At 39.5% G+C, this 25,620-nt stretch overlaps 1 protein-coding gene across 1 annotated transcript in view; it reads left to right on the forward strand.

The window, feature by feature from the left end:
- The window catches only part of ARID1B (AT-rich interaction domain 1B), a 322,513-nt gene that overhangs the window by 166,623 nt on the left and 130,270 nt on the right, over window positions 1-25,620 (forward strand). Inside the window, exon 5 of the mRNA XM_063390178.1 lies at window positions 13,329-13,370. Coding sequence (XP_063246248.1) covers window positions 13,329-13,370 — 42 coding nt within the window. The remainder of the gene's footprint in view (window positions 1-13,328; window positions 13,371-25,620) is intronic.

Raw genomic sequence — 25,620 nt, forward strand, 5'->3', positions numbered from 1 at the left:
GACAGAAGTTGTGGCAGGGCGGGTACTGATTAGTTGCTGTCATTCTGCACAGATTAACACCTATTTTTAGGTTTTCGAACCTCTTGAGTAATACTAGTTAAATTGGCACAGGTTAATAAGTTGGGGTCCGCAGAGCCTCTTAACTGTTCACTGTGAAATTTGAATTAAAGAGACAGCCTCACTTTGTCAAAACAATGAAAAAAGGTTTATATACCAAACATTTACTGTATGGCCATGTTTGTGTGCATGTGTGTACGCACACAGAAGATACATAGGCTTGGAAAACAAAAATTGAAATTAATTACTTGGCACAAACAAGCAGTTGGAGGACCTTTGCAGAATAAATCTGCAGTGAAATCGGTTTTGAAAGGAAACATTTTCTTTCTTTACTTTTAATATAAATGTAGCATCTAAAAATAAAACTTAATCGTTATTTTTTATGCGTTTTCTCCCTATCCTCCCCCCATTATATCATTACACTGTTACACTGACACCCACTGGTAAAAGCTGATCTGAGATCAGGGTAGTAAACTGAGCCTCTTGATGAAGGGACAGCTATTGCTCAGGATTAAAAAATAAAGCGTGGACCAAAGATTGGCTCTTCCCCTTCCTCGTCTTGAAAGAAAAGCATTGAAATGGTCTTAACTTTGATTTTTGTTTTTGTTGACAAGTTAGTGTGTGGATGTTCCAAACATAAAGAGGGAGACCACAATGTTTTTCTCTAAGAAACGTAACAACATACGAACAGCTGCATTCAAAGCAGCTTATTTTCTAGGCATTTATATGACTGAGGACAGACAACAGGCTTGCACAGATGAGGACAGGAGAAAGGTGTTAGTATGTTAGTAGCTGCTGGGTTTCATGCTGTTTCCCAGGTAAAACAGCTTGATGAAAAACAGAAATAATGGTCATGCTAGAAATATATTTGTGTGGGCACTGAGCTGATTGTATCAAAGCAGAGATGAATGCCAGCGCTGTGCAAGTCTTACTTAGTCTGTTTACCGTTTATTTCAAAGTTGGTGGTGGTCTTGAAAGCCACTTGTGTTGGAGAAACAAGGCTTATTTTATTGAAATGTACCACAGCACCAAAATCTGGTTTGTGAGAGTGTCGTTCCATCGCCCTGCCTAGCACAAGAACAATACCACGCAATTATGCTGTTTCAGGCTCTGAAATGGGCTTTCTTCCAAAACACCCTCCCCTTATATTATTAGACGTGTTTCTATAAATGAAATGATTGATTGAAAATCTTCCTGTGTTTATGTTGTTCGGGCAGCAGTAGCTTGGATTTCCCCTGTCTAGACTAAAATTGTATCCAGTGGAGATGCACGGGACAGCTGTTTGTAAACTTGGAGTGAGACATAACAAATGAGCTGAAGCAAAACCTGTCCATGGCTAGCTTCCTTGTAAATACAGTGATACATTCTTTATTGTAAGAGAAAAAGGGGAGCCTTAATAGAAGTGAACACACAAACAAAATGGACTCCACAAAACATGAAAGTGTTGAAAAGCCCTGCCAGGACTGCACAGTTCAGAAATTAAAACTCCAACCTTTGAAATTGTAATTCAGGCTTTGTTTACATTCTGATAAAATGAGCTTAAAATAAGTATAAGAAGTAGTCTCTGGGATTGCCAGCTTAGTTTTACAATTGGTGCAGATAACCTAATTGGAAAATGGGGTGACTGCTGGGATTTAGTTCTTCGGGAAAAGTTCTAAAGAAAATCTTTACTGGAGTACTTGTAAAATACATATATACGTATGTGTTTGTGTATATATAAATACATGTGTGTGTAAAGAAGAAATCTTTACAAAAGCAGTCATTGAAGTTGAGGATTTATATGAGGTTTTCATGCTTGAAGATGTACTGTTACATTGAATGTTACCTTATAGGCACACTGTCATACAGAAATGTTAAGTTTGAAAACCTACACAAGGCTGTTAGCAATTGATTTGTTTTGCAATTTCACTTTGAAAAACAATAAAAGAATGAAGAGGAGGTTTACTTTGAAATTGAGACAGGCTGAGAAAAAAAAATGCTAGCTTGTATCCTGTAGTTATCCAGAAGCACCCTGGTAGATCCAGAATAAAACTCACAGAACAGGCATAAGGCACAGTGAAGAATCAGAGTTTGGGAGGAGGTGGCATGTCAATAGCCTGCCACATCCTTTCTCCTCTCTTTCCCTCGGTCTCATTCTTGCTCTGTTTGCATGAAGAAACTGCAGCAAACAAATGAGAAGAAAAGTGGGGGAGGAGGGAGAACATTTTCAGTTCATATTGCAGTATTCAAATAAAATACTTCAAATGCTATAAACAGTTTGATAGTCATTGTTTATAGACTCTAGAATTTTTAATATTCTAACATGTAATTGAATTCTGAAGCCAAGATTCTGCAATTCATCAGACTTTTATAAGTGAGCCACTATTTGCTAGCAGTATCTTGGAGAAGAATTTGGAGTTAAATTGTTTTGTTTGTTTGTGGCTGTAGCAAAAAAGTGAAATGCTGAAGTGGTCAGCAAAATTATATGTTGTGCATTTGCCTGGGTTAACAAAAGTCCCGAGCTGTATAAGTAGTTCAAGCATTTGAGAAACCTAATTGTTTGATTCCTGTATGCAGATTTGGGCTTTGTGCATGTGCATTGTGGAACGTGTATTTTTGGAGGGTATGTTTTCAGGGCTTGCGCTCAATTTTCTCCAGTACACTGTCTAGAGAACTCAAGTAAAATGGAAAAAAAATGCAAACACTTTGTTTCTAAGCTTTTATTATTATCCACCCTACTTAGGCCTGAAGTGATTCCTAGGAATGCTGGTATTTTTGCCTACCCCATTGAAATGTTCAGTGTAAAGCTGGGCTAGATGTGAGAGACAGTTTTTCCTTCAGTTCTGAGGAATTGTACTGCTATTGTGAGCTGGACGAGTGTGGAGGAGTTATGGCACTGACTGGAGCACTTGTTCTTTCCCAGTCAACTCTTAAATCTTGATACCAGAAGGGTCAAAAACTGGCCAGCTGTGACATCTGAATAATTTTTAAAGCAGTTAATCCAGTCAGAGTGTTTATCAATCTTTGTACCACGTGTGGAGGCGATGGGGACACATCCTAAGATAATTCAAAAGAAAAGCTCATGTCATTGGCAAAAATCAAGTAGTTCAGATGAGTCTTGTTCCACAGATTTATGTTTTCAGGTTTAAGATGGAAACACAGAACACTGCCCAGTTAATTCCTAGTGCGTGGTTATTTGGCAGGTGTGTGGATAGTTGGTTGTGCAAACCATCCCTTCTAAACCTGTATGCTGCCCACATGAGTTGCCCAGGTGTTGTCAGCATTAGCCACTCTCTGTACATGGCATGATATATGGGAGAAGGGGACATCAGGAATACCCTTTGATTTACCTGGAAAGTAGGAGCTGAGTTTTGAGAGCGTGTTACATACTGCTGGCAATTGCCTTGATCCTTCCCCCACATCATTTGCAGTTGCATGGAGCACCACGGTTCTCTTGTTAATCATATCACACTCCTGTGGCAACATTAATTTTGTTAGCTGAGTGTGCAATATCAGACATGCATTTAGTATGTTTTAATCATCTTCAGAAAAATGTTTCAGCCTTTTTTTGTATAAAAGCATAGGTTTTCCTTGCTTTTAATTGTTGCTTATTTCCTCTTGGAACTGTTCCGATTTTTTTTTCTGTTGAAGATGAAAAGGGATCATTTTTGTGTTAACTGATCATTTTTCCCAAAACTATGTTTTAGAAAGTCCCAATTCACCAGTCCTGCGAGGGAAGGTGGAGAGAGGAAGCACAGGTGTAATAAAGAATCAGTTTCTTCTGACTCAGAATTAGGCTGTGAGCAAGTAGTACCACATACAATCTAGAGAACAAGTACAGAAGAACGTAAGATGTATGTAGGGTAGATCTTACAGTGATAAATTTTGCCTTGGTGTGAGCTGGTGTTTTTTTAAAAAAGCACCACTTTTTTCAGATAAAGCAAGAAGAAAAATGAAACAGTTCTTGTAGGGTGGGAGTTGAAAGTACTGTGGGAAGTGGTGCTAAATTACAAAAGGGTGCTCAAAAAGGTGTTCTTCTTTTCCTGTTATTTTTGAGATTCCACTAGGTTGTGTAAGTTATCCATTCCATTAGAAGTAGGAATAAAGAAGGCAATTTACCATTGCAATTGGTTGCAGGACACAGTAAAGGTTTTGAAGTTAAAATCATTTTTCTGAAACAGAGTGCTCCCTACATTGTGTTTAAACTCGCCTAAAAATTCTTCTTAACCCACATACTCAAAATAATGTTCTCTAAGGTGCAGAAAGCTTTTTCTCCCAAGCACAATAGGAATATGTTGAATCTCTTGAAAACAGTTTCTGTTTTTCAGACACCTTTTCTTTTTCAGCATAGATAATTAACGCCTTCTTCACAGTGCTTGGTGCCCTTGATACATCTGTTACCTTTGACAGATCCTTTCTGTTTGCCACCTCTTCCTAACATGCTTCCAATATTTTCAGCACAAAATAGCTTTGTATCTTTGATGTTGGTTGTATACGGGCTCAATTAAATAAGAAAGCTGCTGACAGAATGGTGTAGAGTTGAAGCTTTGTTTCTGTAAAGATTCTGTCCTTGGTCACTTATCTTCCGTTTTTGCTGCAAAATGTTTAACTTGTTTTAGACAAGATTGTTAAGACACGCAGTTTTATCTAGAACTGTGTTTCACTTTTGCAGGTGCTATGTGCAGTGATTATGTAGAGATGTAGGTAAAGGGGAAAGAGGAGTACTCTGCAACTGCAGCCTTAAGCAGCAAAACCCCATCCCACCCGTGAGGGTTGCTGTAAAACATACCTTCCTGGAAGTTTCTGGAATTTTTAGAAGTAATGCAGCTGTTCATTACCACCCCCTAGTTGCTGGTGGATGGCATCCTGTATTTAGGCTGAGGAAGCCAGCTTTGTCTGGAAGGGGCTGTTGGGGCTGCCCTGTTGGAGCGGTCCCACGGGCCCTTGGGTCGCTGAGCTGTGGCAGTGGGTAGCTGCAGCCCTGCTAGTAAGAGGGCAGTGACATTTAACCCTTTTTTGAGGTTTTCCATAGTGGTTCCTCTGCAGCCCCACGGCGTGGTGGTGCCCAAAGGCGGTAGCTATAGAGACCCTTTCCACACAAGGAATTAAAGTGAAATCACAGTATTGGAAGAAGAGAGTGAAAAATACGAATGGATTAGAAAAGATGCAGTCAATAACAATACCTAAATAAAAGACTTAGTGGTGGCAGTAATTGTTACTGCTTATGTCACATGGTATAATGACAGTTTTCAGGATTTCCTACATATTAGAATACGTGAGGTTGGAATTCTGTTTTTATGATGCCTAGCACTCCTTTCTTAAGGGAAGTTAAATGGCAACTGCTCTCAGATTTTGGGTTATGTACAGCAGTCATTTTGATCTCTACATTGTCAAACAAATAAATATCAAAAGCATTTTTAGTGCAGTTACTCTGTTTCATGCAGTGTTCTGGTGTGAAAGAACTAATTGCATATTACACATCTTTTGCATATATATATGAAAAACAGTATGACAGGAAAATATAAAAGAATTTGAGTATATGCTTACAGAGGGAAAACATGCATGGGTCTGTGTTTGTTTATATCTATCTTGCCTGTTTCATCTCCTAACGACAAGAACAGATGAGCGTGTTACTGCCATGAATTTACTGATGATCCACTACTGATAAGGAACCCATGAAGCAGTAAGTTGTGATGGAATTGTAAGGGATGGGAGGACCCCACAGAGAGGTCTCATAGGTTTCTCTGCAGTGAGGGTGCACTGAGCAGAGGTGTACACAATCTCAAATGTCGGTTTCTCTGGGAATTGTAATATTTGTTTCCTGGTGCAAACCTAAATATTTTTGTACTTTTCTGTCTTCTTGACTTTACAGAAATTGCCCCATAGCACACCTTTTTTTTCTCCTGATATGTGTAATTCTGTTGTAAGTATTACATCTCACAAGGCTGATTGTTACTGCTTTTAGTTAGCTAATATTTTTTTCTCAGGGATTGGCCTTGTTCCCAGGATTTTGCAAAATATTTGCAAAGGGAGACTAAACCAGCAGGTCGGTCAATAGCACATCCAGCAATGTGTGTTGGACTCAGTGCTGGAGACGGTAATGATTTTTTTTTTTTTTTTTCAGTTGTTGTAAGTCAGCTTACCCAAAAGACTGACATTTACAAAATACTTTAAAAATTCAAGCAGGACAGATCTGTACCGCTAACCAGGTTTTAAGAACATGATGCATCATTGTGTTTTTATCTCAAACACTGGCTGACCAAGAACAGAGCTGCTTCAGCAAGCTGCGTCCTTGAGCCACTGTGTTGTCTGTACATGCTAATAAGGAGAATGAGGAGAATTAATAAGCAATTTGAGCTGCAGAATAGTTTCTTGAAACATCTTTTCAAATCTTTTTAACACAAAGTGGCATACAGAGTTATTCTATCATTTAAAGAGGGATCATTTTGTTACTTAATTTGTATTTTCAACCTAAAAATTGTGGCTTCAAAAATTAGACGGTTGATCTTTATTATTCCTAGACCCAGTGAGCTGAGAGATAAATGACTGATACTGCAAAAAAAAGAAGCAATAAATGAAAGGGAAAGCCTAAGAAAAAGGGGATGCCAGATTTAATGAATAATTACCATGGACTGGCTCACATGGTTTCTAGTTTTTATACAGGTCAAGCTGTGAGGCGATAGCATTTACTTAACTGAAAGGCCTGAGTAAGTAGTCTCAACAGCCTTTTTATGGAAAGTGAGGAAATTTCAGCTGATCTATCCTTAATTCATGAGACTGTCACACCTTTATTTCAGGCATAGATCCAGGGTCATAATAAAGGTGTGTCTTTGGTCTATTTATTCAAGGATTGCCCAGGGAAACATGCCCAATACTCATTTGCTACAGACCTGAAACCTAGCCTGGAGTACATGCATGATTGCAATTAAAATAAATAAAACTGGTGGCAGGTGGCAGAGAAAAAAAGGGAAGGAAGGGTTATTGCAGTTACCAAAGTTTTTTACCATAGTTCAGTGTGCATTTAAAACTGTGTACACCCTCAGTAAATCCTTGAAAACTGCCAGAAACTAGTGTGGGTCATGTAGGTTTGTCCCTGCTCCAACGAGAAGGACAATTATTTGCCACAATTACTGAATCCTAATTACTTGAAAAGGATGGCAAAGGGAGGAGATGTTAAAGCTAGTTAAACTGGATTTCATAAAGATATTAATGACTATAGCCATATTCATCTTTGAAATAAACTAAGGACTTTGAAAAATGAAAACTGGATTAACTTCCTATCACCTTTGTTTAAAAGATGAGTTTGGAACTGGTGGTGTGTGGGTGGGTGGGCTAATGGGAAAACCTTAAAAGCTGAAAATCTGCACTAGAAAAGGATTATGAGGGTGTATCTGCACCAAGCACTACTGCGTCCTCCTTTTTCCATGCTATGTAGGCTGTTTCCTATAGGCTGCTCAGCAAGATTGGTATGTGGAAATAGTAATTGGAATTACATTTGCACTGCTCTGCACCTGGGCTGATGAGACTGAGTTGTTGGAACTACAGAGCCGCTCCCTCCCCAGGACTGGAAAAAGTCACCGAATCCTGTGTTAGTCAGAGGGCAAAAATGAGTACAAGACCAAACAGTTTGAACTGGACACTGTGACGCGGTTTTGTCTTGGCACAGTTGAGCAAGCAGTGCACCCCAACAGCAAGGTGATTTGCTAGTAGTAATTCAAGAGGATGCCCCTGTCTTTCCTCATTTTTTTTAGATTCTGTTATCACAGGGAAGAGAGTCCTTTCTAAACTGATTGATTGTTACCAAACAGGGAAAACAAAAGTATTGCAAAATGCAAGTTTTAACTTACACATTTGTTTTGTTTTGAGCATATTTTAGAAGAGCCAGAGGTATGCCTTTTTAGTAAGCAGGCAGTTGGCAAAAACCCTCTAGGTATCAGGGAAGCCCTGTGCTATAATTTTCCTAGAATAATAATGTCAAACAAATGACAATAGAAAGCCTATAAAATTTGCAGCCAGCTGGGCAAATTCTCATGTGAACCACAGAAACTGTAAGTGCCCATATAAAATATTTTGTCTTGATCAGAACTCCTCCAGTCTACTGCATCCCTTGGCAGAGTAGCTGCAACCTCCTCACCTGCCAGCTGCAAATAGTGGCTCCATGGGGTGAACTCTGAGGAGCTCCAGCCCAAGTCTCAGAGCAGTCGTAAGTGTGTGCTGTATTGAAAGTTTTTGCTTGGGTAGTTAAATGTAGATCGATGATGCTTCTCAGCATAAATGCTAACGGGATATTACATGGGAATCTGCATGCATCAGAAATTATTATTAGTGCTTATTTTCAGATTCCCCCGAACAAGATGGAGAGGGCTTTTGTAACGTGTATCTTTTGTGAGTTAGTTTTTTTGTCCTTGTGTAATTGGTATTTAATATTCCGTTGTTTGGATAACAGTCTGGGCATTAAGCATGGCTGTAATTCCTCCTCTTAATGGTGTTCCACTTTTCATGACACTTGCTTAGTTTCATGTAATCCTGTCTCAAACAATGTCTTGATGGGCCAAGTCCTGGGCTGACCCGAGGACTGAACCAATGTTGAATATGGCTTTGAAGAAGACCAAATTATAATAATTCCTTGTGTCATCTGATCACTAGGTTGTACAACTTTGTTCCAAAAAGGCTGTGTTCAGCATTGCACCTCAAGGGTTCTATCTATGTTTCAACTCCTTTTTTCTTTGACAGGGAAGTAAAAATGACTGTATGTAATTTACTGTACGTCTCTTGGTTGCGGTGCAATATTCTTTGTCGAACTGGATCTGTATGAGTCCTTTATTGAGAAGCAAAACAGAACTACTGACAAAGTTTCATTACTTCTGACAAAATGAGACTCAAGGCTACTCCCCATCTTGTTTCAGGGTACTCCACATGTTACTTATTGGGTCCTTCAGACTGACATGATGCTTATGAATTCTTTCATGTTATTCCATTCGACTGCTCAGTTATAGAATACTACATAAGCAGTAGTGGTCTTGTCCATAGCTGCCATTTTGGAGTCCATGTAAGTTGTGCAGGGAGGTGGGAAGTTCACCTTGTCGTGCCCTACTGGCCCATGCTGGCCAGCCCCAGAAGGCTGCGCTTGGACTGGGGCTGGCAGTGGGAAGCAGGCTGTGGGAAGGGTCAGTTGCCCAAGCATGCTTCAGCTGTGGGATACTCCTGCTTAAACCACTAATTGTGTCTCATGTAATTGATCCGCAGTGTATGGTTAATGCACATGCTCCCTAGAATACTACCCCTTCATTTACCCCTTACCACTTACAATAGCCTTCTAGCCCAGAATTGCAGGATACTACAAGTGTGGTTTGAGTTTGTTTATTAAAAGCAAAAAGGTTGTTTGGTTCTTTTGATAAACTGGAAGAAAACTGACCAAAGAACAGTGACCAAAAATTGCTTTCACATAGAAATTAAATGTGAGGCAAACAGCATTCAACTGTAGTGCTGTGTTTTGAGGAGCAGGAAGGGTGGACTGGAGCAAAGATTCAGAGCAGTGCCTGGGGGAAAGCTGCTGTATCTGATATAGATATAAATAGGTACGTGAAATCAACGGTGCTTCATTTAAGAATCAAGTCTGCGTTTTTTAGTGATGCAGTGGATTTTTCACTGTAAAAGAAAAACACTCCACCTGCCCATGATATTTACATGTGTACACACTCAAAACAGCCAACTAAAATAGAAAATGGTAACTGCCACAAATAGGTATATAATGCAAAGTTCTTAATCAACATCATATTATCCTAAAGCAATAACGAATGTCTTGTTTATTTTTTATGTATTGTCATGGAAGGGATATATTCTGAAGGCGATTAAGAGAAAGATGGTGCTTGCCTGATTCTTAAGGTAATGTTCTCTTTTGCTGGGGTGATGTGGGTGCTGATTGAAGTACACGAGCATTCCCACTAGAGGGGAGTCCACTCAACCTGGGTTGTAATGCATTTTGTTTTGTTTTGTTTTGTTTTGTTTTGTTTTAAGCTCAACATGAGGAAAACATTGTCCCACATCTTGTTTCAGTTCTTTATGTTGTGTATCTTACCGTGTCAGCAGTTACTTGTCTCTTACTTAGCTTAGCTGTCTTATACAGGGAGGTGAAAATCCAAATGGGTGGACTAATGCAATGTTTCATTGTTGAACACAGTAGTAACAAAAAATACAGAGAATGTTTCCTTGTATCATCTGCAAGGTGAGGACAGTTATTTATCACAGAAATGGGGTGATCATTCTTGAAAAAGTAGAAGCAGCTTTATCAGATCTATTCAGTAACATTTTTAATTAGAATTGTTATCTATCTTCACTCCAAACCATTTTACTGTCTCTGTGAATCTTACATTTCCAAGCATAAAAGAAAATATTTCTATATGTGAAAGAGACTAAGAGTATGTTAAACTAGTTTAAACTTCTATTTTACTCTTTGATGTCAGTTTGTTCTTCCTCTCAGTTTCTTGGTGAAATGAAAGATTGAGTTTTGCACATGTTGGTCATTGTGCTGTGTTAATTGATGTGTTTTGGAGTTGTGGCAGCTGTGAGCATTCTCTTGGCCCTGAGCAGGAGCTTCCTTAGCAGAGCCCAGATGTTGACAATAAGCGTGTGCTCTGCAGTGAGGGTCCTGGCACGTGAGGTGGCCTCTCTGCAGGTGAGGTGAGAGCAGAGCCCAAACTAAAACTTTGCCCGATCTGTGCTGGGTTGGTGCAGGGTTTCCATGCCATCCCACTCATGTTGTGCTTCTGCGGGGCAGGGGACAGGCAGCCCTGGAAAGGCTCAGTGGGGCTGTCTACCCAGCTGGGACCCTTGGGAAGGAGAGGGTGGAGGAAGGGACAGCAGGGCAAGGGAAACAGTGTACTGGGGCTGGCAAGGCATCAGCAACTCTGGTGGATTCAAGGAGGAAGTCAGAGAAGAACCTTGTGGCACAAAGAAGTCTCCATTTTTCCCCTAATGAATCTCTACATTAGAAATGTAGCACAGTAATAAGCATCCACTCTCTACAACTAGCTGAAATGTAGAACAACTGAGGTTGTATCCAGGTGGGGGTCAGCCTCTTCTCCCAGGCAACAAGTGACAGGACAGAAGGACATAGCCTCAAGCTCTGCTGATGGAAGTTCAAGTTGCACATTATGAAGAATTTCTTCACTGAAAGGTGGTCAGGTGTTGGAATGGGCTGCTCAGGGAGGTGGTGGAATCACTGTTCCTGGAAGTGTTAAAGAAACAACTGGCGTGGTACTTGGTGCTGTGGTCTGGTTGACATGGTTGTGTTCCATCAAAGGATCTTGGAGCTCTTTTCCAACCTTTATGATTTTCTGATTAATGGGACTGGAAGTAGCATATGGGATATGTGACTACGTAACACCGAATAAACTGAGTGAGTTCAAAGAAGTTTTTGGGGTCTATCCAGTGGTGGTAGCCAGATGCTGTACCAAAACAGTAAGGCTGGTGAAAATGAGCATTCACACTTCAGATGTGTACTACATTAACCCTAACCAAGATGCTTCTGATAATGGAGTGACTTTTTTCAGAAGCCACCTGAGCGTCTGAGTAGGGCACTGTATTGTGACAAGCAGTCATACAGTTATTTCCAATCCAATGGTTGATTATTCTTTTTGGCCCTGGGCAAGTCACTTAACCCTCTGTCTGTTTCTTCATCTGTAAAATATATTATGGATATTTATCAGTCTCACCAGGACTGATTGTTTAATATTTATAAAGTGCCTAAAGGATTAGAGCTTAATATAAGGAGCTAATATGTATCATATCATTTTAGATTGATTTTATTTACTTGGATTTTTTTTCCTACCTCCTATTGAATGAGATGCTGTTTTCTTACTGCCTTTCCTAATTAGCTGGACAGGTCACAATTGGGTAACTCCAGGTTCATTTTCTTCATTTATCCCTAGTTCCTATGAATGCTGTATTTCCCTCCTGCTTTTTTTTTTCTCTCCTTCCTTTTTTAATTTAGAGATGAAGCAATACCATATGTTGCAAGATCATGACATAAATATATTTAAATTCTGCCATCATTGTTAGTTTATCAGCCTTTCCATTATAAACCCTCTTGTTCAGGGGTTTATAACTGTGGCATTATAACATGCTTCAGGGTGAAACTTCGCATTCATTTTTTTCCCCTCTTGATTTGCTTTAAATCCTTCACTCTTCTTAAGTTAAACTGGAGATTAGATACATTAGTTATAGTTACACTACTTGTATAAATTATAATGCAGCGGTAGGCATTCTAAATAGGATGCAAATCAGAGAAATAGATAATTTCCTAGTTGTGAGCCTGAGAGTAGAGATCTGGGATTTTTTCCATGAGTGTGTCCCTGGCTTGGCACATAACTACTAAAAAATTATTTAACCTCTTTCTGCCTCGCTCTTCTCTCTATATATTGATGACATTTCTGACTTCACTGGTGTATTGGGAAGCTTAATTAATTAGAATTCGTAAAAGAGCGAGATTCTCAGGTGAAAGGCGCCAAAGTGTGAAGTATTTTTAACGATCCAATGAGGAATCGGTGTGCCTGCTTTCCTGTGTCTGCTCCTGTTGTTGCAGATTAGTGCATATCAACTCTAGAGGTGTGCAGTGTGTGGCAACCAGCAAGGGCTTTGATCTGGAACACCACTCGGTGGCCTGGCAGCCTGCTTTCCTCAGGCTTTCAGACGTTCACTGTATCTCTCAGCCAGTTGGTCTCGGCCTTTGCCTGGGGAGCTTGTGTTCCCTGAGTTCTGTTTTTTAAACAATTCTCTAGCACAAGACAGGACAGCAGCCTGCAACCAAGCTTCCCCTTGTTGCTGTTCCACTTGGTGCTGGTGCAGAGGTACCCAGCCTGCTTAGAAACCAATAGGAGGGGAAGAGATTGGATGTTTTCCAGCTTTTTTTTTTTTTGCAGGGACTTACTATGGCAGATCATTCAGGCTGTGCTCAGGCAGCTTTTTGGTGTAATCAGAACTCTGTATGGAGAAAACTGTTCCAGCTGTGGTACAGTAAGTTCTGGGACACTGACAGGTACTCTTGACATCATTCAGGTGGAGAAACCTTGTTTGTGTCATGAAGGATGCTCTCCTACTTTTCTAACTTAGGGATTTCTATTGTCAGCTGTTAGTTTTGCACATCCTATCATGTGCAGGTTTCCTAGGGTTGATCCGGACTGGCACCTTCATTTACAGATCTCTTCTTTGCCTGGACTGTGGTGCTGTGCTCAGGAGAGAGAGGTTCTTGGTGGTGGCTAAATTTGAAATTATCTTTCTCCTTATAATTTCAGGTTGAAGTCTTGGCCTCCGAGGATGCTACATTTGGACACAAGGTGTGTTGTTTGGTGCAGTTTTGTTACATAGGTCCCAACAATATGAGTTGTTGACAATTTTCAACCTGAGAATTGAGGATCATGTGACTTGCATCCATCAATTCAGAAACTTTCCCTTGTGTGTGGTAATCTGAGAATGTCACACAGGCTGTCTTAACCCTTTCCTTGGTACAAAACTTGTGAGCAAGTTTGACTTGCAGAAACCCACATGGAAACATGTAAGGTCAGCTTAGCAGTAGTTTTAAAGATTGGACTTGCCCAAATGCTGAATTTGTTCTTGTTCTATGGATTTGCAGCTCAGAAATTGTACTTGTTGTCTGCTTGGTAGTCTGCTGAGTAAGCCACTTTGTTCAGGCCCTTTTTCACAGAGCATCTCAAGCAGGAAGCAGTTCATTGAGCAGCTGCATCATCCTGTGTTCAACTGTAGATCAGCGCGTGGCGGGCAGTAGTGTGTGTTGGAGAGAACTTCAGAGCTGCCCAGCTCCATGGATGGGCTGTGTCCTACTTAGTGCCCAAGTTTGTCTGGCCTTGTGGTGATGACCATGTTTTAACAGAGCGCTAATAGCAGATGATTTTCATCAGGGCAGATTGCGTGTAGGCTATATCCAGTGAGCTAGGAAGAGAGTGGATGGGGAAGGGGAAAAGGAGACTGTAGGAGCAGTAGGCTAAATCATGACAGTGAAGAGTTTCCTGCTGCTGAAGGCCCATATGCTGTGATACTACTGCAGGTGAAAAAATAACAGTGCTGTTACTATTAAGGTAAAAAGGAAAAGCAAGAAAATATTAAATAAGTTCTCTGGGTTTATTTGGAATAAGTAAAATTAACCAGCAGGAAAAAAAAGCTTTAAAAGTACTTAAATATTCACGATGCCAGAATTTACATTGTGTGTGTATTGTACATTTTTATGTTGATATGTGATAAGTGATTTCAATAAATTATTAGAAAACAAACAGAGCTACTCTGGTATTATTGGAAGTATATAATGTATGGTAGTCTGCAGTATTTTCTGATTTTTATTTAATACCCAGCAAGCATACAGAATATTCATTGAATATTTAATAAACCTGGAGGGTCAGCTCTTGAGATCTCATCTCCATAATCCTTCAGACTAGGTGGGTAAATAGAAATATTACTGATGATTATTGTAGCCAGTCACTCTTGGTGCTAAAAAAAAGCACTGTGGAGGAGGCTTCTAAGTTTTTTTCATGGCTAGATTTACAAGGTGTTTTTATGTCTTGTCATCCTGATGGACATCCTTTGAAACTCCTTTTTATTACAAAAACTTTTAAGAGTTTTCTGTTGCTAAGCTTCAGCTTTACAAAACTGAATCAGTACTGTTGCCAGCTCTGAATATCAGTGTTCAGAGTCCCAAGCATCTTTTGTCCTAAGCTGCATCTTCAGAACCATCAGGATCTTTTAAACTCTCTTACAATACTAGCTTTATGATATATAGTGAACTATGTATGTCTAGGAATGTCATGTGCTTTTTATCAATCAAAAAGATAGTTAAATGTATCATCCAAAACTTGTTAATCCCAGAATTTATTTTTGCTGTCTATTTAGAGATGATGCAAAAGCACTTTCTTCCCTTCTCTCCCTTACAAGATGCTTTCTTTACTGTCTGTCTCAATGACAAATAAATGGTAGTCTTTGTTGCATTAACAGACGAGTTGGTATGCCAATAGTGAATGTGTATAAGCAAAATTTTTAAATGAAAACCAGTGAATTTTATAAATTAGAAAGTAAGTTGAATACCTGATAACACAGCTGAGAAGGATGTAAGGTTAAGGATTTGCACCATGCAATGCTTTCCTTGGTACCTGCTTTTAGCTGGAATTTTCCTCCAGGGCTGTTGTAGATTGTTGAGGGGAGCTGTCATTTTTGGGTTTGAGTGTAGCATATGTCTCAGCTTGAAACATTGTAGAGCCCCTCTGTATGCAAGAGCAGAAGCATGGTTTGCTGCAGAGGATGACTCTTCTTTTGGCTGCATCCATGCCACCTATCCTTAGATGCCACTTAGTTTTAAGCTGTTGACAGGCTGTGTTGCCTGTAGATACATGCAAGAATAGTGTCTTTTAAGCAAGGATATTTGTAGACTAGTGAAAGAATGTACAATGTCATTTGTTATTCTTAAATTCTCTGTGATTTCAGTCGCATGGTAAATATGCATACTGGCAGCAAATGGGGCTGTTTCCCAGGTAAAGGGCCTGAATGAGGCATCAGAACATTGTTCAGCTTTGCTGGAGTTCTCATTGGCAAAGTGAAGACCTGGTTGATGTAGTGGGCCCTTGAAGGGTTGAATCTTCGATGATGATCATCATCCTCAGAAGTGTTTGTAGAAATCAGCTACAGGTTGCTTTTGATGCAAGTTATGCATATAGATTTAGACAAAATAATTCTTAGTTTAGAAAATCAAGTGAAAACAAAAGAAATTGTGTCAAATTGTCAAAATACCCAGGGAAAAGACAGCTTGAAACACCAAATCCTATCTTGACTCATTAAGCATGGAAGAGGTGCAAAGTGCAAATCATGACGAGTAATCCTTAAAAATGTTTCCTCCCCTTCAACTTTTAATAAGTAAACAGTCTTCTCCAAACAAATGTAGGACATAAGGAATTTATTAAAGTAAAAATTACATTTTAATATGAACTTATTTTCCTTTTGTGCATATGTGAGACCAGTACTGTTTAAAAGGCCATAAAAATCTAAGCACATTTTCGAGCAGTTTGAAAAGGAGTTGTGATTTGTTAAGTACAAATATGTACAGATTTGATTGCATCTCTGTCCAAAGCTTTCTTTTGGTTGAATAGAAGGAAGTAAACCCATTCAGCTTTCTGTGCAACTAATTTTACAGAAAGAGGATGCTGTTGGTGTGCTGTAACAACTTTTTCAAAGATGGTAGATGTGGTGATCAATTTAATTTACACATTTATTTGTGTGTGTGCTTGAATGTGTGTTTGTTTTTAAAGAAAAAAAAACCTTCCAGCTTTTGGCTGGTTCTTTTGTTTCAATATTTAGAAGGGTTGTGATGTATGCATGGTTACATATGGAGAGATGTAGGGGGAATGACCCACATAGGAAATCATGAACAGCTGATAGGTGATCTGGGAACAGGCTTAACAGTTATGCCTGGTTTGTTCAAATTCTGCTGAGGATAAACTTACATTTATAATAAGTTCCTTCAAAACCATAGCTGCCAAGAAAGTAACGTAGAGTAAGAATGAATAGATGGAGTGATATCTGCCTGAGTCTGCAGTCAACACACAGGAATGTATTTCAAAGTTGGAAACTCTCTGACTCCCATTAATCTTACTAAAGCCTAATGATGACGTGTAAAATACTAACAGTACCAATTTATTTTGTGTTTATTTTAGCTGAGTAGGAACTTATATTTTAGCAGATGGGACCAGTGTTCGCAGATGGCAGAGAAAATAGGAGGAATAAAAAGATGAAGGGAAAAAAAAAAAAAAAAAAAAAAAAAAAAAAAAAAAAAAAAAAGGTGCCCAGGGCAGAAGTAAAAGGTGTAAAATGTTTAACCATTTTGAATGATGCTGATTTAAAGACCAAGGCAATGAACAAATAAAAATAGGAGTGTGGGAGTTTTTTAAATCCTCCTAAGAGATTCAGATGCTCAATTTCCATTAGAACCTTTTTATCCCTGAGGTAGAATTGAAAATCTTAGTCTGAAAGGTTGGTTATTATATAAAGATTTAACCCACATTTTATTGTTGTAGGAGCTGCGTGTTGGCATCAGTTGGAATTACGGTGTCAAATGCAGTAGCACAGGATTCATACAGGCTGCAAATGGTCTCTGGCCCTATCTAGAGAACAGGATGCCTGACTTTTTAAATATCTGTGCTCGGTTTACTCTCCCTCCCTTTCCCTAAGGCTTTTACCGTCAGCATCCGCCTGACCCAAATACCGTAGGGCAGGGGAGGCTTCGTTGGGCTAAGCCTGGTGAGATCACCTCGTGCACATGTCCCAGCGTGTCCCGGACTGTGCGGTGCCATGAGCCGCGCTGGCAGCGCCGGCCACGGAGCCCGCCCTCCGCAGCTAATGCCGAGGTGCAGCCATCCCAGCTTAGTGCTGCGTTAATAGAAATCAGTTTGTTAATGGCAGTCCAGCAGCTACATGTCAGAAGGCTCACAAGTTTGGGCAACAGGAAAAGAGACACTTCTGTTCCCACAGTGGGGGAGCTCCAGCAAGAACAGGACTCTCTTATTGGTAGTGAGCTTTAATCCTTCCATTGTGTGTCGTTTTAAGCTGTGTTGTGATGTAATTGGCTTAATCATTACTATTATGTTGCTTTGCACAAGTTAAGATTGTAATTTGACATATGGAAATAAATGGCAACTGGATTAGTGATTTGCAGGTGTCATTTAAAAATGGGGCAGGGAAGAAAGCCTTTCATATTTTGCAAGTGGCATGTTTGCTAATGCAGAGGCAGAATTAACCACACAACTGCATCTCACGCTGGTTTGAAGTACGAGCAAGCTTCACCTGTTCTTTTCTAGGACTATGTGCTACTGGGGCTGAGGAAAAAGAATCTCATTCCCAATGGATGTGTTCACTGTAGGAGTGATTTTATGTTTCCTTTGTGGAAGACAAATACATGAATAAAGCTTTCTCTTTGATTGAGAAATGAGCATAATGGAGAGACAGCTCTATCACAGAAATACAGCAAGGGTGGTATTTCTGATGTGGATGTGTCTGTGTCTGTACGGTGGAACTTCCAGCATTGTTCGTGGAACTAGCCGTGGTTTTGTTTTACGACACAACATAAAGTGATGACCTTGTCTCCATAATTTAGTAACTCTGGAAGTTGTTAGAGAGTCTATTCCTAAGTCTTTTAAAGTATGTGCTGCTGGATTGCATTTTTAAAATGTTCTTTCTCTGATACATGTTTTTAAGAATCCAATGTGCTCAAGACTAAAATATTTTTCCTCCCAAACACATTCTTTTACTTGAGTTTATTAAGGTGTTTTGTGGGTTGCTTTTGTGGGGGAGTGTTGGGCAGAGTGGGGAGGTTCATGCATTTAGGGGAGGGGTTTTGTTTTCCTCCACCTTGTAGATGCTGCATTATTGCAACAATCAGCACATCGTGGTGCATCTTCTGCAGTCTACTTATTTTCATATCCCAGATAGCAGAAGTTCAAATCCCAAGGGTAAATTGAGCTGTACAGTGTAGCTATGTGTTCAGCTTCCTGGTTTGAAGCACAGGACATCAAAGGGAATACATTTGGTGGCTGAATGTGAGTTATGACTGTGCAAACCTAGAAAGAAACTGTTGTTCTTGCAATATCTGTAACAGAACCCTTGAGCTATGAGATGGAGATGGCATAAGATAAAAATGGAGAGACATGTTCCCGAGAGACATTTTTCTTTTTTTTTTTTTTTTTTAATGTATTAGCTTAATTGCAATAAAATAGTACTTCTTGGAAAGAAAGAGAAAATAACCAACTGAAAGAGAAGAAAAGTAGACATAAAAAATTGTGCTCTTCTAATGCTTGCCTTGTTTAAGACAGCTTTCTTTTGTTGGAGACTGTAAGCAGCCTTTGCTCCTGCCATCTGGTGGTTGCTAATAACAGTTGCATCTTCAAAGCCAAATTAAATTGTTTTAAAGCCAATTAATCCTTTTCAGAAGAGAATGTTTTCAAGGGTCAGAATTAACTCTGTCTTGATGTGTTGACACTTGGATTGTCTGTGTGTGCTTAGTATATGGGAAAATATAGAGAAATGATTCCTCATTTACATCTGTCTTTGCACTGTTGTCTTAGTTAGGAACCTGGGAGTTGTAAATAAGTTTTTGGATCTGTTTTAGCTTAGAAAAAATAGATGTTCGTATTAACCTCCAGTAAATTCTGTTTTACTGCTCATAGGAGAGTTAGGATTGCATGTTTCCCCAATTCTGTTTTTCATTTCTTTGTGGACTTGTTTCACCTGAGGTGTTCAGATGACTAAAAGGATTTTCCAACCTCTTTTCTTTGACTCATTGTTAAAGTTGTGTTTTGGGGTTGCTGGAGTCTCCTGAGTGCCCTCTGTCCTGAGTGTTTTCCAAGAGTAGAGAACGGCATCATAGCAGGAAACAAGGCGCTCTTTTTATGTTTTTAGAGATCCCTTACAGACCCCTTTTAGAGACCCCTTACAAAGTGTTTTGAAGTACTTACGACTAAGTAGCAGTGATTGAACAGGTTTTTTTTCCTGAACAACCTGTGCATTTCACTGCTATGCTATTTGTGACAGTCCAAGAAATTGTGATCATGTTTTACAAATTCCATCTCCAAAATCAATAGTTCTTAATGTCTGGTAAGTTTAGTCTCAAGAAATACCTCTGTGGTTTGTGGGTTTTTTTTCTCCAATTAGTTTTATGCTAATTAAGAAGCACACCAAGAGATATATGGCCATGAGTTTTTCTCCATCCATCATACAGTCCTAACTGTGGTCCAGCTTTGACCTGAGTGCTGTAGGCAGTAGAGGAGTGTATCTAACCACCTTGAGTATGGAGGGTGATTCCAAACAGCACCCACTTGTGGTGCCTCACTCCTCACAACTTTGTCTTGCTTCCCAAATGGAGAGGGTTTAAAGCTCTCTGGGAGGATGGAAAAAAGTGCAGACTTCCTGGAGATTGTGATGCCTCCTTGTGCAGTGGAAGTGGGCCTGGACAATTCCTTAACAATCCTACATAAAAAAGAAAAGACAAAATTATACACAGAATAGGAGAAAAAAAGCTACATTAGCTGAGAACTCCCACTTGTCAGAAAGTAAAGACTGGTTGGAGAAATTATGTAATAAGAGTTGATTCTCTCCTCTTTTGCCCTGTGCTCACACTGCTGTGGTCTCAGGAAAGACAAGGCAAGGTGAGGCTTTTGGGAGGACCTGTCTCTTGTGGCAGTGTCCCTGTGTGTGTACAGCATGTCAGGCTTTCTTGGAAATTTCCTTTTTTCTTCTCTTGCCAGTGATCCAAGCTAGCCATAAATACATGTTTAATGTTCCTTTTCAGCATGAAGCATCTCATGGTGCTTGCAGAATAAATACTGATGGCCTCAGGGTTAGGCTTAGGCAGTTTACGTGGGTATGTGGTAACATTTATTTTACAAAGCTCACAAGCACTCTGTGGCAAGCTGGAGTGAGCACAGATGGTAAACGTGCCTTCCTCAGCACCCTTGTACATCGTTGGCCTGTGGTTGGCCCCGTGCCCTGCAACCAGCTGGGATTAGTGCTAAGAAAACGTAAACTGCTGTTTCTCTTCCTACATCATCTTTACTTTTGGACATAAATAAATGTGATGAACAGCCTTCCTCTCCTGATGAATTGCAACAGCACTGCACGGTTTAGGTTATCAGGGTGTGGATGTGGCCACGCTTCGGGTTTTGATAGGAATTTAAAGCTCCCATTGCCTTTTGAGAGCACCAGTGTGGAGTTTTCAGAAGATGTGTATGTAGTTCAAAGCAGCTGTTAGGTATTTGCCCAAGTGATGTCTGTAAGTAAGAATCATGGAATGGTTTGGGTTGGAAGGAACTTCAAAGATCACCTAATTTCAACCCTTCTGTCATGGACAGGAACACCTTTCAATTACATCAGGTTGCTCAGAGCTCCATCAAAGCTGGCCTTGAACACCTCCAGGAATGGGGCATCCACAGTCTTTCTGGCTAGATTGTTCCAGTGCTTCACCACCCTCACAGTAAAGGCTTGGCAACTAATTTTGCTTTTCTGATTGATGAGTATCCCTCTTTGGGTGGTCCTATGCCCACTTAGATTGCCACTATATTAAAATTAACTGCTGCAACATTGAACCATCTAGCTTTTGTGGTGGCACCAGCACCAGCAGCAGCAGCAGCAATCCATACTTCCCCTGCTGCTTTTATGAAGAGGCAGTCTGTAGTATGGTTTTTGCTTTCCAAACTTCATAGAAGTGCCAGAAGAGTGCAAAATTTGGTACTGCTTTCATGGTGGGAATATGTATCTCCTCAAGTGTTTGAACCCACCATTTAACACCAGTCACTACATTGCAGCAACTTAAGTTACTACCAGAGAAAAATAATTTATTTTCTCAGTCTCCCTTCTGTTACTCATTAAATTTTAACTGGTGGGTGCACTCAGGCAGCCTGAGTCTGGTGTGCCAGAGCTGTCTGGCTGGGTGTGCTGCTCAGCATCCTCCCTCGCTCAGCTGCCTCCTGTTGACATGTAAACGGGGGTGATGCTTGCCTGATCGGGCGGGTCCTTTACAGTTCCGTGTGGCCCCTTTGATTTACGCTGCTGGTTTGAACTTGGAGGGAGTATCAGGTTTACCAAGTCAATCTGACAGTCAGAGCACAAGGTTTGCTTGTAAATACCTGCACATTTTAAATAAATGTTGAGGCAGGTGGTCTCTTTGTTTAGGGGTGGAGAGAGAGCAGTTCAGAATATTTGCAAACAGTTTGTTGTTCCTCCTTGATGGGGTGAGCAAGTTAGACCAGATTTCTTTCTCCTCTGTAAATTCTAGCTGATTGTACAACTGGTGGGACCAGAACTGTGCCCTCCAGCAACCAAGGCCACCTTGCTACAGAAAGCATGCTCCCATTCAGATTGGGACTTAAAACAACAGAAACCCCACAAGTATTTGTTTTTATAAAGCTACTGTTAATGTGTTTGTCTTTTTTGTTAATAGCATACTTTTTTAGCAGCATGAAATACAGATACAGAAAAAGAATCAGATTTCTGTTACATGGCTGCTTCCCCTGATTTCAGAATTGGCTTGTTAAAAGTAATGCTAGGTTAGAGGAATAGGAATTGCAGAGACGAGCATGACAAAGTTGTTGGGTAGACAGATGTGATTTAGGTTTTCATTTCCCCTCTTTTTTCCCTGAGACAAGGACAGGTGTGTATCATCGTTCAGAGCTGTGCTTTGCTGGAAAAAGTGCTGTTGACATGTTGCAGATTTCAAGAGGAAAAAGCAGTGACAATAATGCAGAATCTGGGGCTTTTAACTGAACATATATTTCTTTTACAGAAGACATAATTTTTTAACTGTGAAGCTTCAATTATTTCAGTTTGCTTTTTAAGAATTTTTCCTTGTGAGACAGGGTTTTCAAGTGAATTGGGATATTGAGGGCTAATTCTATTAGATTAGTATTACACTGAGAAATCTTGTTTTTCAAGGTCATTCCTTTGATTTTCTTGGTGAACAGTTAATTATGCAGGGTCTTCATATTTCCTTATATAGGAGAATCAAGATTACAGATCGTTTTGGCATGATTTTCATACTGTTGGAATGCTTTACCTTGATTTATACCATACACATGTGAACTATTGTGACAGATTTCTAGTGTAACAATAATTCTGTTTTCTGATTTCACTACTAAATCCTTGCTACTACATGAAATAGACAACAGACAAATTTTCAATTTCTTTATTAAAACTTGTCTTATCATTTTAATCTGAAGCAAAATAAGCATTATTTGTACTGTTCAATTTAATGTGGCTGTCTGTTTTCATTCCATCATCCAGTTCCACCCCCCACTTATCAAGATCTGCCTGAATCTCCCTGAGCCTCCTGTGAAACTTGCTCATGGTGTTATTCCTTGTGTCAGAACTGATGTACCGATTACCTTGTACATGTAATCTATATCTAGGGTGGTTTTACAACCTCAGTCTTTGTGCAAGGGCAGTGCTCCAATGGAGGGATGTACACCTTAAAATCATCTGTGGGAAGAGCAGTTAAAATACATGCTAATTTAAAAATTAATAAATGTATTTTAAGAAGTGACTTAACTGCTGTTTATGAAGGAAAGCAATGAAGTGAATCATGTAGAACTGGTTTTTGTTGCATCGAAGTAACTAAATACCATTATAGCACATATGATTCTGCAAAAGCTTTACAGTAATATAGGGATGGCTGTTTATATGCTTATTAGCTTGGAGGGTTTTTTAGCCTGGTGTGTGCAGAATGCTGCCAAGGTCAAAATTGTTAAACTACCCCAAGTAGTACTGAGAGAAGGAATTTCGTTAGGTAAAGCACTGGGGTTTTTTATTTAAATAACCTCTTTTTCTTTTCTTTTTTTTTTTCCTTTTTTTTTTTTTTTCTACCAGCAGTATTGTGAAAAAGGATCTTGAAGGAGAAATTGGGGGATGCTGGGTTTAGAAACGGCATGGAATTAAGGAAATAGGATTAAAACTGCAGTCTTTGGTGGAACAAATGGTGAAGGTGATCACAACACTCCTAGGATCCTGTGTGTTGTCTGGTTAGTTATAGAGGGGTTTGAAAAGCGAGAAGAAGTTCAAACTTGATACAGCGAGCAAGGAAAAGCTAATGGAGCACATTAAAAATGCAAGCTGACCTAGATATACTGCTGAATGGTGCCATGTGGTTTGCAGCTGTATATGGCAGGCTGCAGTGCCTTGTTCACCAGAATAAAAGCTAAAAAAGCTGGTGATAATACTGCATTGTTTACAAGTTGAAAGGGGAAATAGAGCAATTGGGCCATCCTGTTCTGTTTCATAGGCGACCTCAAGAAAAACAATTATTTTCCAACATAAAAGCAGCTATTGATTTCTGTTAAATGTATACAACAGTTATTTTTTAAAAAATTACAGAAATCACTTTTGGGGAATCGTCAAGGTGCATGGTTCATTACCACAGGTGTGTCTGCTTTCTGCTCTTCCATTAAAGCTGCATGTGCACAGAACCCTGGAAGAGGAAGGAAAAGTTAATACTGTGCTAAGAGTTAGTTGATCAGAGCTAAATTCATTCTCTCTGGAATATAATGATATTTAAAATGGAAAAGGGTAGTAGAATGCAGACATTAATTTTATGGTACTTAACTTCCAGATTAACTTTGAAGTGTTTCAAGAGGTGTGAAAGTATCAGAAAATGTTAATATGATACTGTTTTTCAGATAATACTAAAATAACTTCTAGCTGCTGTTTGAAACATGATGGTAAGTTATTCATTTTAGTACTGAGACAATTTCAACTTGAAATTACTATTTTATTTATAAATACCAACAAAAGCTTACAGAGGAAGTGTTGCCATCCCTCTCCACCTATCTCCCACCCCATCCGCCTGCCTTGCATCTGCCTTAGCTCTCCTTGAACTGTGTAAATGCAGGCATATATGATTGGTAAATTATATATTTTTATAGGACTAGGTGGTTTGAAATTGATTTTTTTTTCCTAGGGCTGTATGTTATAATGCATTTTAAGCTGGTAGAATAATAATAAAAAAGGCTTGCATGTACCTGTGATGCATTTGATTCTTCCCTGCAGTGAGTCATTGTGGATCTCTTACAGCTAAGTGCTTGTTCCTTGTGATCAGAGGAAAATGCTACACACCTTCTGCTTCGTGCCTATTAAATTCAAGTTTCTATTGTAGGCAGCATTACACAGCTATCTTTGAGAATTAAAGGGGGAAAAATATGAAGAACAGTAAGTGAAGTGAAAATTCAAAAAGCCACTTTGTTCACCCTCAGCCCTAATTCCAGTTTTTAATGCATTTCTGTTCTCATGCTTGCTTCTTCCAAATTTACCAATTTTTCTTTTATTCAGAGCCCTGGAATTTGGTACCCTGTTGAAATTAATGACCATAATGGCACTTGCTCTTTCCTGTCTCCTGGAACCTAAATGATGGATACCAACCTTTGTAATCCTGTTAATGTTAAAGATAACGCACAGTTCCTTTATCCAGACCAGTATTTTGAGTTGAAGAAGGGATTGTTTTCTCCAATTTTGTTATCATTTTTCCTCCTCACCTTTTTCATTCCCTGAGGGACTGGTCTGGAGAACAAAGTGTCTGTGTTCCTGGGAACAGAAATAGATTGTTCCATTCATAATTTAGTGATCTATTTCTGTTTGGCAAAGTTAAGCACATGCTTAACTTCAGGTCTGTGATTAAATCTCACTGACTGCAGTATGACTTAAATGCTTTGCAAAACTGTGACTTTTATTCCTATTTCACAATCACATCATTCCTTCTATCTCATTGCTCTTTTTTTTTTTTTTCCCTCCTATGCCATGCTGCAAGTTGACTGTGCTTAGTGTCAGCAGTTTATGTTCTGCATGTTTAATGAAGGCCACGGCTCAGCTCAGCATAGCCCTTCCCCTTACGCTAACAGAATTTTGATAAATGAGATTTCTTCATGTGGAGAGCCAAGAAGAGGCTTTGATGGGAAAAGGCAGGGCATGAAATCAGCAGGTGTCAGGGTGTGCAAATCATAGGCGTTTTAAACCAAAAACAAAATAAAGTAGTTGTTATGACTAACTGTCTTCAAAATG

This window comes from Prinia subflava, chromosome 2 (genome assembly GCF_021018805.1).
Source record: "Prinia subflava isolate CZ2003 ecotype Zambia chromosome 2, Cam_Psub_1.2, whole genome shotgun sequence".
Classification (NCBI taxonomy): domain Eukaryota; kingdom Metazoa; phylum Chordata; class Aves; order Passeriformes; family Cisticolidae; genus Prinia; species Prinia subflava.